Genomic DNA, 13,082 nt, shown 5'->3' with positions numbered 1-13,082 from the left:
GGCCAGAAAAAAACACACCACAGATTAATATAAGGGAAAGAATGGTGTTCTTTTATGTATTTTGCTGTTGTGCCAAATCATAAAGGAAATCAGAAGAATCCATTTTGGGTTCTTGGAATCCATTTTGTGTGTCCAGGTCTTTGTTCTCAGCATCGTGGTGTTAATTAATACCACATGTGCTGTAGACTGGCTAGGAAGATAACGTGTCCTAAACTAAGAGATAAAATGCATTAGGTATGAATGGCCGATTATGAATGAATGGGGGGCCCTCGAGTGATTTGTGTGACTGTGTTGAACAAAAGCATAGGTTTTGAAAAAACATATTTATATATATTTGCAACCTAAAGAAATCCTACATCAACATCTGGGGAGTAATTAAGTCAGAGACTCCTGCTCTTTGTGTGTGAGACTGTCAGCTCAGGCAGCCCCTCCTCCTCCTCCTCCAGAGTAAGGTTTCTGTGTAAGGCTATGTAATGTGAACCTGTCAATTTAGGAAGAGTTGAGAACTTCTCAGCACCCTGTTAATAATTGTAGATTCTCTTGAATATGTTATAATGTTATAATGTTAATTCAGAAATCAAAAGTAATTTTCTAAAATTGTCTAACTTGGAAACGTGGAGGAATTTTGCTTTGTCTAAACTTTTAAGACCACCCATATTACTTTATTGATTGTCAAACTTGATGATGTCACTGAGCCAAAAGTTATATAATAGAATGACCGGAGATATGAGTTCGAGATCGTTATGAGAAGGCCAGCATTTGGCAACTATAATGATCTCCCATTAGCGCAACTGTTAAGCAATTATGCTTGATTCTTTTGATCTCATAATGGAAAAATAGAAACAATAATTCAATAAATCTTGGTTATAATTTTTAAAACCTTGCGCTGGTGTCATTTTGCATATTTTATTATTTTTCAAACCTAAGCTTTCAAGAGGCGTCGATGTCCCTTGCTCAGTCCCGGTTTATATTCGAGCCACCTCCCCCTCTCAGAATTTTTCAGGGCGCTGTCGCCACCAGGCTCTGCCCTCATCCTCCCTGCCCTGTCCTCATACCTCTGCCAATCCCTGGTGGAGATGCAGCGGGCCATCTGCCGATCCCTGGTGGAGTGCAGCATGCAGGAGCAAGCTTTCCGAACTCCTGCCCTGCTGCTAACCGGCTGCCGCAAATCGAGTTTCTTTGGCCGCTGAGTGGTAGGAGCACGATTTGGTGCTGCTGCTCAGTGCTGAGCAGCTTCCTTACTGGCTCCCGCAAATTCTTGCGAGAATTCGTAGGATCCAGTAAGGAAGCCGCTCAGTGCCGAGCAGCAGTGCCAAATTTCACTATTTCTCGTGCCGCTCAGGTAAAGAAACTCGATCTGCACAGCAGGTTAGCAGCGGGGCAGGGGTTCGGTAAGTTTGCTCCTACCCGTGGCACCTCCACCAGGGATTTGGAGAGGTATGAGAGGGAACAGAGGGCAGAGCCTGGGAGGGACGGTACAGAGTCTGACGGGGGAAGGAAGGAAGGGTGCTGGGTGCAGAGCCTGACGAGGGAGGGAAGGAAAGAAGGATGCTGGGTCCAGAGCCTGACAGTGGAGGGAGAAAAGGAAGGGTACTAGTTGCAGTGCCTAACAGTGGAGGGAGGGAAGGAAGGGTGCTGGGTGCAGAGCCTGACAGCAGAGAGAGGGAAGGGTGCTGGGAGCAGTATCTGACAGGGGAGGGAGGGAAGGGTGTTTGGTGCAGAGCCTGACAGAGGAAGGAAGGAAGGCTGCTGGGTGCAGTACCTGACAGTGGAGGGAGGGAATGAAGGGTGCTGGGTGCAGAGCCTGACAGGGCAGGCACTTGAATATTAAGCCGCCCGACTTATTTTCAAGTCAAACATTTTCCCTCCTTTTATGTGGGAAAAAGGGGGTCTCGACTTATATTTGGGTCAACTTATATTCGAGTATATACGGAGACAAAAATCAAACTTAAACCTCATGAAGCCATATGCAGCTCAACATCAGAGAAAGAGAAACAGCACTCTATACTTTGGAAAATAAAAAGAAAGCAGTGAAATTCTACAGTAAAATTGCATTTTCTGTTCATGAAATTAAAAATAAAATTATTTTTTTCTACCTTTGGCTATTTTATTCATGTTTATCCCAGTTTCTGCTTTCTTCTGTCTTTTAATTTTCTTTCAGAGTTTTCAGTCTATCTGCTTTTTCTCTCCTTAACTTTCTGTCCTACATCCATCTCTGACTTTAACCTTTTCCTTTCAGTTTTCCTCCATTCACCGTATATATTCAACTTGAATATAAACTGAGATTTTGGGGCTATAAAAGTGGCCCAAAAATGGGAACCTTGGTTTATATTCAAACTAACCCCATCTTGCACCCACTGCAGGCCTTCAGTACTGCCCTGATGGTCCAGTGGTGCGGGGAGCCGGAGCTGCTGTCAATCCCTCCCTCCTGGCTACTTTACAGAACTAACCCGCCCCTCCCATCCCAGTCCCCCTGCAGATCTAATTTAGGTCACTGGTGATCCAGTGGTGAGGCAGGGCAGGAGTGATCCCTTTACCCTCCTGCCTGGCAGTCTCTGTAGTGAAAAAATGACTGCCGCAAGATCCCGTGGCAAACTTCGTGAGACTCGAAATCTTGCAAAGTTTGCCACGGGATCTCGCAGCAGTCATTTTTTCACTACGGAGACTGCCAGGCAGGAGCGTAAAGGGATTGCTCCTGCCCCGCTTCACCACCAGAGTGCAGTGCCTGCAGGGGACCAGGGAGGGGAGGGAAGACTACTTGCACAATGTTGCCAGGAGGGAGCTCTGGTTTACCACTCCACTGGATCGCCAGGGCAGTACTGGAGGATTGTGGTAGGGCTGGGAAGGGAGGCAGACTGACTGTGTCTGTTTGCACCACTGGACCACCAGGGCAGTACATCAGGCCCATGGTGGGTATGGGAGGGGGGGGTGAGGATTGGCTGGCTGTTTGGCTGCAGAGCCGGCAGACAGGATACCAGGGAAAGGAGGAAAGGTTGCTTCTGCCCTGTACAATCAATTTATATTCGAGTCAACCTTTTTTCCTCCTTTTGGGGGGAAAAAGGTTACCTCGGTTTCTATTCAGATCGGTTTATATTTGAGTACATTCTGTATTTTTATTTTTATTTTTATTTTTATCTCTATCTGTTATTTACAGCTTTCCATCTCCCTCATCCTATTATTCTCTAATTTTTTTGCTAACTCTTCCCTCTCTCCGCCCCTTCCAGCATCTTCTCTTTCTCCTTTCCCTCCTTTATTTTCACTCTTCTAACGAGTATCTACTGTCTTGCCTAGGATTACCAGATTTTACTATTATAAAATCTGGACCCATGACCCTGCCTCCAGGCCCACCCAGTTCCACTCAAGTCATGTCCCATTCCACCTCAGCCCTGTCCCCTCAACCTGTTGTCGTGCTCAAAGCCACATCAGGAGGGCATCTGCGCATGCACAGGTGTGACGTGATGATGTTACTTGTGTGCACATTACATCACTGTGTTGCATCCGCGTAGGCACAGATGCCCTACCAATGTGGTCCCAAGCTGGAAGATTTTCAAAACCTGGCCATCTGGATGCCCGGACATTCTCTAAAAAGAGGACATGTCTAGTAACACTAGTCTTGCCCCCTCCATCCAACATCCTCTCCCCTCTTTCCTTCCAACACCTCTTCTCTCCCTCCACCTCCATTCAAGATCTCTCCCCATCACCCTTTCCCTTTGCTACTTCTAGCACTACCTATCTGGGGCTCTGGCTGTGGGAAACGGAGTAGCAGGTCTGGAGCAGGCCCGAAATGCAAAGCAGGCAGCTGATTCCTCCCGGCGGTAGCCACGATGGTTGTCCATGCTGTTTGCTGGCTGCTGGGAGGAGGGGGGAGTGAAGAGTTACCATATATACTTGAATATAGGATGAGATTTTTGGGCCAATAAATGGTCCAAAAATGGGGGTCTCATTCTATATTCGGGTCATCCCCCAGTGACCACCCAACACCCTCCCAGACTTCCTGCAGGCCTTCCCGGACTTCCTGCAGGCGCACCCAGGCCACATGCAGGATCAAGCGTTTTGTGCTCCCGGACGGCCCTGCACCGCTCCTTGATAGGCTGCTGCGAGAACTGGCAGCAGCCTATCAAGGAGCGGTGCAGGACTGGCCGGGAGCATGAAAAGCTTGCTCCTGCATGTTGGCCTGGGTGTGCCGCTGGCTACAAACTTTGAAATCGGCAGGAGGGGTTCAGTGCGGGATACACGCTGGACCACCAGGGAAAAGGTACACGAGGGAGGGAGAGTGGTAATTGTTAGTGTCGGCCGGGACAGGAGACGGGATGGATCCCTCCTGTCCTACCACTAGGTGGTTTCAGTTAAGGGGAAGGGTTAATCTGCTGGCTGGGTTGGAGGGCAGAGGGGAGTACAGGACAATCAATCCATTGTGACATCACTGATGATGTTGTCTCTTTTTAGTGGGAAGAGGGTACAGGGAAGGAAAGTGGGACAGGGTGCAGACCCTGGCAGGGAGGGGGGGACAGGGTATAGAGCCTGGTATGGAGGGGGCAGTGTTCAGAGCCTGGCAGGGAAGAGGGCTTGGTTCAGAGCCTGGTAGTGAATGGGACTGAGTGCAGAGCCTTGCAAGGCAGGGAGGGAAGGGGGCTGGATGCAGAACTTGGCAGTGAGGGGAGTTGATTGCAGAATCTGGCAGGGGAGAATGTGAGGGAGGGGACACTGGGAGCAGCTCCTGGCAGGGCATGGCACTTGAATATTAAGCCCCTGGGGCCTTCCCTTATGCCAAGCCACTAAAGGTTGTGCCGGTCTCGATCCTGCCCCTCAAAATCAGGATGTAACCAGAGGGGGGCAGGATTGAGACCAGCAGAGCCTATAGTGACTTGGCAAGAGGGAAGGCCCATGCTGCGTTTGGCAGCTTCATTGCCAGCCAGTTTAGTGGGACCAGGACCAAAGTTTTCGAGTTCATCTGTTGCACCTATTAAATAGATTTGTATAAATTTATAATTCCCCATATTAATGAAACGTATGCATGTACTTTTTAGTTAGTATAAGCGCACACACTCATTTTCAAAGTAAAATTGTTTGTGTATTTTGTTTCAAAAATGCCCCATAAGTTTGACATGCATAATGGTAATTTTCATAAGTGCTAGTATTCTATAACATATGTGTACAGTTGGCACCATGTTTCATAGAATGATCACATTAGTGACTTCCAAGGATAAAATATATATATTTTAACTGCCTTTAAAAAAATACTTGTTCAGTTGGCACCTGCTGGTTAGCACATATAAGGCCTTTTGATTATTGGGGGCCCTACAGAGTTTCAGAGGAGTGAGCTAGCTTTGAATAAAGCACCGGTCTTATTTCATTCAGGAGATTTCTAGAAGTAGGGTTCTGCAGTGCAGAAAACAAGGGAGATCTTTCATTATGAGAAGGGGCAGGGCAGTCTTGAGGCGTGAGTGATGTGAGGCACTGGCTTAGGGCACCAAAGCCCAAGGGTGCCAAGAAACCTTCCTCACTGGCTGCGACTTGCTCCTCCCCTACTCTCCTTGCAAACCAAAAGCATACAGCTCTCCCTCCCTCTCCCTAGTGCATTTTCATCATAGGATCAGGGTTGAATAAAATATACTGTATTGGCAGGGTCTCCATGAATCTTGGTTGTTTTTATGAGCTTGGTGCTGTAAGTAATACTGTAAATGTAGGAGTGACTTCTGGTGGTTGTTACCCACCTACAAACTCCAAGAAGCTGTGCTTTGAGTGAAAATCAGTTAAGTAATCTACCATGCTGTTTTCTCACAGTGCCAGCTCAGCCAACTGATTTCCAAGCTGAAGCCGAGTCTGAAACAAGCATCCAGCTTAGCTGGCTGCAGTCACCCCAGGAGCGCATCACCAAGTATGAGCTACTCTTTTGGGAGGGTGAGGATGGCAAACAGGTAAGCTGAGTTTTGTATCCAAGTTCAATACTGGGTGCCTGAATATGAGAAGGCAGTTGCGACAGAAAGCTAACCTTGGCATGGTAGCTTGTTGGACTACAGCAAAATGGAAGAATAGGCAAACTGCCTCAAAATGCTTTCACGGTGTGCTCTCTGAAAATATATCCCCTGCTTACTAATTTAACTTCTTGGAATTTCTTGAGGAAGGAGGGTCATGATTAATTTTGTGTTACATTTTTTTGCAGCAAAAAGTAAACTTTGCTCCCACATCTACATATACAGTAGAAGGTCTGAAGCCTGACACCTTGTACAAGTTTCAGTTGGCAGCTTGGTCTGACATGGGAGTTGGCGTATTTACCTCAGTCATTGAAGAAAGGACTACACAGTCTAGTAAGTTAGAGAAGGATGCTTGAAGTGTTCAGACCCCTCTTTACTCCATGCCTAGAAAAGTCTCACATTTATTAACTGAACCTTTTGGGTTTCAAGTGGTTGAACCCATTATCCTAGGACAAACAGATAGCATATTCTCACTTGTGAGTGGCGTCATCCAGGGAGCCCAGTATGGACAGTGAACTGTCACTTTAAGTTTTAAGAAACTTCATGTCTGCCCACACCACGCATATGCAAGTGCCTTCCTGCCCGACGTTGGCTCGTGGTTCCTTAGTTCTTTGTTTTCCATGGAGCGAAAAAGTGCTTTTTTCTGGACTTTGTCCATTCTGCATTTTCAACCTGTAAATTTTTTTTCTACGAATGGCCTTTGACCACATTTTGTTTCTCTCTCTTTTCTCTTTTGTTATACTTAGTTAAAAAAATAAAAGAATAATAATATATATCTTTTTCCTCACTTGGGCCTTTCAGCCTTCGTGTTATTCCTTTGCAGGCTTTTCTCCTTTCTCATCATTGAGTTTAATTTTGCCACCACAATTTTCCCATCATGTCAAAACAGTTGACCAGTTTTAAAAAGTGCTGTCTGTGCCAGTTGCCTGTTTCAATCACTAACAACAGGGAGGAATGGAGGGAAGTGTAATACAAAAATATTACTCCAAGACAAAAGCACCACACAAGCCAAGAAAGCTAGCTTATTACTTAAGCGAAAGAAAAGCCTCAGACAAACGGAGAGGTGTACCCACACTCTTCCACCCAATTATCATAGGCAAAAAACATTCGCACAAGTTTAAAGTTAGCAGGTGTGAGCAAAAAAGTAGCCAAGAATGATTCAAGTTTCAAGTTTATTGACTTTTACCGACCATCAACAAGTATCTGGCCGGTTTACAATAAAAATTTAAAAAGAGAAAAATACTTAAAAAATAATGAAAGTGTACACCAAGGACGTTAACTGGACAGACTTGAAAGTGAGGGGAAAAGGGAGGGAAAGTTACATGTTAGAAGAAGAAAGGAGAAAGAGGGAAGAGGGTAAAACATATGGGGTGGGCCAGGCTGACGATCGTTTTGTGGCCGGTAACCACTGCTTCAGGGCCTTAGTGCTAAATCCAGGCTGTCAGTACACAGATCCTAACTGCTGCGCTAAGGCCCTGAAGCAGTGGTTACGGCCATGAAATGATCGTCGGCCTGGTCTGATTGTGTTCAGTGTTTTTTACCATTAATCATTTTCGGCTACTTTTTTGCTCACACCTGCTAACTTTAAACTTGTGCGAAAGTTTTTTGCCTATGATGCTTTGGTGGAAGAGTGTGGGTGCACCTCTCCATTTGTCTGAGGCTTTTCTTTCGCTTAAGTAATAAACTAGCTTTCTTGGCTTGTGTGGTGCTTTTGTCTTGGAGTGATATTTTTGGATTTGGATTTCAATCACTGACACACATAGTTGTTGTTTGCAGTGTTTGGAACCTAAGCATCGTGTTCCACCTTACAAAAGCGCTTATTAAAGGCTCATTGCATTCAACAAGAGAAGCTCTTCGGTTCAGCCATGGACACTAGAAAACACTCTGAGCCTGCAGTACCTGTGGCATTGGCGAGGTTCCAGCATTGGGGAAGTCAGCTAAGAAGCCATCCTCTTTCTAGGAAGCGTCGCAGGTCTCTACAGCATTGAGCCCCTTGATGCAGGCCAAATGTTGATGCTTTCGCTCTCCATCTCTGCAGATTGTGTCTCCTTTAGGACGTGCATCTTCTTCAAGGTCACCCACCCCTAAACACCCTGCCGCACCATTGATACCAGCTGTTGAGCCAAGGGTATCGGTGCAGCTCTTCAGGAGTTTTTCAGGAGGGAGATTGATGACATGTTTAAATTGCACGGACACCAGTTCTTACATCAACTCCCCTCAGTCTAAGCATAGCACCTCGAGGCCAAGGATTACCGATTCCAGATCGTCTTCAAGGCATTGGTCTACCTCTCATTGATTTTCTAGTAGATATCGGCGCTCTCCTTCGAGGCATTGATCCTTAACATCACAGCATCGATGCTCCCCATTAAAAAATTGTCACTCTTCATCGAAGCATTGATGTCCTCCTTCAACACATTGGCACCCGTCATGAACTAGATGCTCTGCATCTCATCGAACCCATGTTTCCATGGGTAAGAGAATATCTCATTGCTCCTCTTCAACATCTTCATTGGATCAGTACCATAGACATTGAGGAGCATTGTTCTCATCATTCTCCACTAAAATCTTCATTTTACAGAGTCAAATGGGGTTCCTGCAGTTGATTCTGATCTCTCACATCACCATACTGACTCAGAGTGTGAGCCCACTTTGCCCCTGAGTCATATGGCATATCTTCATATCCATCCTGAAGGACTTTCCTTTACTAAGTACATTAGACAGTTGGGCAAGGCCCTCTCTGTCAAATTAGAGACAGACACTGAGCCACAGAGCTCCTTGGTGCCTTAGATTGACAAACCTCCTAAAGAACCCTAGAGGAAAGGAGAGACAGGGGAGATATGATTCAGACGTTCAAATACTTGAAGGGTATTAACGTAGAACAAAATATTTTCCAGAGAAAGGAAAATGGTAAAACCAGAGGACATAATTTGAGGTTGAGGGGTGGTAGATTCAGGGGCAATGTTAGGAAATTCTACTTTACAGAGAGGGTAGTGGATGCCTGGAATGCGCTCCCCAGAGAGGTGGTGGAGAGAAAAATTGTGACTGAGTTCAGAGAAGCGTGGGATGAACACAGAGGATCTAGAATCAGAAAATAATATTAAATATTGAACTAAGGCCAGTACTGGGCAGACTTGCACGGTCTGTGTCTGTGTATGGCCGTTTGGTGGAGGATGGGCAGGGGAGGGTGTAGATGGGCTGGAGTAAGTCTTAACAGAGATTTCGGCAGTTGGAACCCAAGCACAGTATCGGGTAAAGCTTTGGATTCTTGCCCAGAAATAGCTAAGAAAAAAAAAAAAAAAATTTAAATTGAATCAGGTTGGGCAGACTGGATGGACCATTCGGGTCTTTATCTGCCGTCATCTACTATGTTACTATGTAGAACTTCTCAAGTTACTATTGCATAATCTTTCAAAACTGGGAGACTCTTCTTTCTGTTACTGCAGCCCCAAGAAAAATTTATTCACTCTACAAAATAATTTCTTGTCCGGGATTTGACATACTGCAACTACAACACCAATCATTGCTTGTGAATTAACCCTTAAAAAATCCTTACATTCCAGAGTTTACGCTTCTGCACCACGGGGGCGTCATGATCATACTATGGATAAATTTGGTTGCCGTCTCTACCGAAACTCTGTTAGTGAATATAGTGCTTAATTGCAATTTCTACATGTCATTTTACTTTAAACATTTTGTAAAGAAGTTGGCTGACTTTGAGCAATAAATTCCCCCAGAACATCTTGTGGATTTTCAGCAGACCACTCACAGTCTCCTTCAAACCAGAAAATATATGGCACGGATAGCATTTAATGCTTTTGAAATGTCATCCAGAACATCTGCCATGTCTGTTGCTATGAGACATCTTGCTTGGCTGAGAGCCTCTGACATGGATATTAATCTTCAGGACCGTTTATCCAACATTTCATGCCTGGTAGAAGAACTCTTTGGTGGTAGAATAGAGTCTTGTTACTCAAAAGATGACTTGGCATGAGCAGAATTGGAACTCTTTGAATAGATCAAAGGCTAAGAGTCAACCATCTAAGTCTTCTCCAAAACCAGCTTCTTATTCCTACAAGAGATGAAACCCTGCTACATTCTTTTCTCCCAAACCACCACCACAGAAGAAACAAAAGTAGTAGCGACCTCAAAAGACCCAGACTTTGGCACCTCTAAAGCCAGCTCAGTCTTTTTGATGTGCTTCTAGAGAGCATGGCCAGCATATCTCCCTATCGGCCTATTCCCCAACCTATCAGAAGTCGACTACAATTATATCATTGACGTTGGGCAAGCAACATGATGGACTCGGGCCCTCAAGGTCATGAAGGAGGGTTACTCAATTTCATAATAATACCTCCAAACCCCCCTCCAAGAGAGTCCCTTTTCACATCACAACAGACATCCTTTCTTCTTCCAGAAATTGAAGTTTTGCTTCAGCTAAATGCCATAGATGTAGTTCTTCCTCAGAAAAATCAGGGGTTCTACTCCAGGTATTTTCAAATCCCAAAAAGGTTCATAGACAGTAACATGGAAGACAAAGGCGCGCCGACAACCGAGCGCAAGACGGAGGTGCGCGCCGAAGAAAAAGACTGTTTTTAGGGGCTGCGATGGAGGTTTTTGTTGGGGAGCCCCCCCCACTTTACTTAATACATATCGTGGCGGCGTTGTGGGGGGTTTGGGGGGTTGTAACCCCCCACATTTTAGTGAAAACGTAACTTTTTCCCTAAAAACAGGGAAAAAGTTAAGTTTTCAGTAAAATGTGGGGGATTACAACCCCCCAAGCCCCCCACAATGCCCCCACAATGCGGCGCGATCTGTATTAAGTAAAGGGGGGTCCTCCCCCACACCCCCCGTTGTAGCCCCTAAAAACAGTCTTTTTCTTCGGCGCGCGCCTCCACACTGCGCTCAGTTGTCTGCTCGTGCCTTTGTCCCGGCGCGCTTTTGACCTGACACCCCCAAAAATACGGGAGGTCTTTGACCATTTCTCGACCTCCAAGACTTAAATACCTAGTCAAAGAGAAGTTTTGCATGCTTTCTCTATGGACTTTATATCCTCTTCTAGAACGAAAGGAATGGCTATGCTCTCTAGATCTCAAAGAGGCTTATACACATATATCCACAGATCCTACTGACAAAAAGTTTCTGCAGTTTTGTGTAGCTCATCACTTCCAGTACAAAGTTCTGCCATTCATCCTGGCTTCTTCTCCAAGTGGATTTACCAAGTGCCTAGTTCTTGTGGCAACAACCTTGCGTACTCACTAGTTTCAAGACTTTTCATCTCCTTTGATCCTAACAGATTGGGAAAGCCTGTAACCAAAAGAAATATTCCCATATGGCTAGCGGCCTGTATTTCTTTCTTCTATGCACAGGCTGGGCTCCAGCTCGAGTGTCATGTAACAGCGCACAGAGTCTGAGTTATGGCAGCATCAGTAGCTTTTCTATACTCTACTCCCGTTAATGAAATTTATAAAGCTACTACTTGGCCCTCAATTCATACATTTACATCTCACTACTGTTTGGAATCCTATTCAAGACGAGATGGTCATTTTGGCCAAGCAGTATTACAGAATTTATTTTCTTCCTAATGACCAACTTTCCCTCCATCCCATTTCAGTAAGCTAGGGAGTCCCACATGTGAGAATATACTGCTTGCTTGTCCTAGGATAAAGCACAGTTACTTACTATAACAGGTGTTATCAGGGGCCAGCAGGCAGATATTATCACATCCCTCCCACCTCCCTTGGTTGGCTTCTTAGCTTGCTTACAGAACTAAGGAACTGTGAGCCGATGTTAGGCAGGAAGTCACTCGCACACACATGGGGCGGACAGTACCAAAGTTTCTTAAAACTTAAAGTGACAGTTCACTTTTAACACTGTTCATACCGGGTTCCGTGGATGACATCACTCACATGTGAGAATATCTGCCTGCTGTCCCCAGATAACATCTGTTAATGGTAAGTAACTATGCTGTAATTGAAGTTCATTCATATGATTGGTAACTTGTATCTAGGATTTAAATGTTATATGTTGAGAGTGGAATGAAAGGAAATGGTAAGTATTAGATCTCACATTTTCCTTCCCTGCAGGCGATTCACAGAAACAGCTCTAAGTGAAAAGGGTTCAGTAGCGCGTCAGACACCAGCGCGCTGACAATTCGGGGCAAGAAAGAAGCGCACCACGGGAAAACTTAGTTTTAAAGAGCTCCGAAGCGGGGTGTGAGTGGGGAACCCCCCATTATAGAGAAAACAGAACTTCCCCCCCCCAACGGCAGCGCGAACACTATGCAGGGTTCACCCCACACCCCCCGTCGGAGCTCTTTAAAACTAAGTTTTCCCACGGCGCTCTTCTTTCTTGCGCTGAATTGTCAGCGCTCGATTATCCCGTCACCGTGAAAAGTGGTTGTGCTGTACAGCTGGGATAACCATATTCTATTAAAGCTTGTAAGAAATAAAAATTCTCAGTTCTGGGAACTGTTGGCCTTAGTACTGTAAATATTTTCTTTGAAAAAAGAGAAAATCATACACTGGACCAAGAGTTGGTAGCCTATTGTACAGTGTATAACATTTTTTCCAAATTGAATGACAGTAAATGATTATGTGCCATCATGCATTTCCTCACTCTGCCCCCTCACTGATGCTACTTAAAATTAATACTTTGGTTGGTAGGGATGCCCAAGGCCATGCCAGCTGAATATTTTACCTGTTTAAGCTCCCCATGCTGTCTTGAGAGTGGGAAAACCGGCAATGCTCCTAGCTGCTGATGCCTGTACTCCCTGTGCATGCTCAGTTCATGTGTCAGTGGCTGGAAGCATGCTACTGACTTTCCCTCATGCTTGCTATAGGTTGCCAACCCTTGCACTAGAGGTTTACACATGCAACAGAATCTTTATTAGATACCATGCATTTGAAAATGTCAGGACAGTTTATTTTGGATTTGAGCAGGGATTGTCAGATTCCTAAATTTGTTTTGAAATTGAGGAAGGAGAGGAGGAGGCAATTTGAAGAAAATAGATGGTGCAGGATTTGTGTGTTCTAGAAGGTTCAAGCACTTTGGGATCTAAATATGTACAGTGCGTTTTCATTATCTGCATTTTTTGTATTCATGGATTTG

The 13,082-nt window shown here is 45.2% G+C and overlaps 1 protein-coding gene across 1 annotated transcript in view; it reads left to right on the top strand.

Annotated features, from left to right (window-relative positions):
* The window catches only part of PTPRF (protein tyrosine phosphatase receptor type F), a 953,410-nt gene that overhangs the window by 421,229 nt on the left and 519,099 nt on the right, over positions 1 to 13,082 (top strand). The window contains exons 11-12 of the mRNA XM_033915537.1: positions 5,785 to 5,918; positions 6,164 to 6,308. Of these exons, the coding sequence (XP_033771428.1) occupies positions 5,785 to 5,918; positions 6,164 to 6,308 (279 nt within the window). The remainder of the gene's footprint in view (positions 1 to 5,784; positions 5,919 to 6,163; positions 6,309 to 13,082) is intronic.

Source organism: Geotrypetes seraphini, chromosome 12 (genome assembly GCF_902459505.1).
Source record: "Geotrypetes seraphini chromosome 12, aGeoSer1.1, whole genome shotgun sequence".
NCBI classification, from domain to species: Eukaryota; Metazoa; Chordata; class Amphibia; order Gymnophiona; family Dermophiidae; genus Geotrypetes; species Geotrypetes seraphini.
The sequence above is the reverse complement of the archived record's forward strand: the minus strand, read 5'-3'. Positions and strand labels throughout refer to the sequence as shown.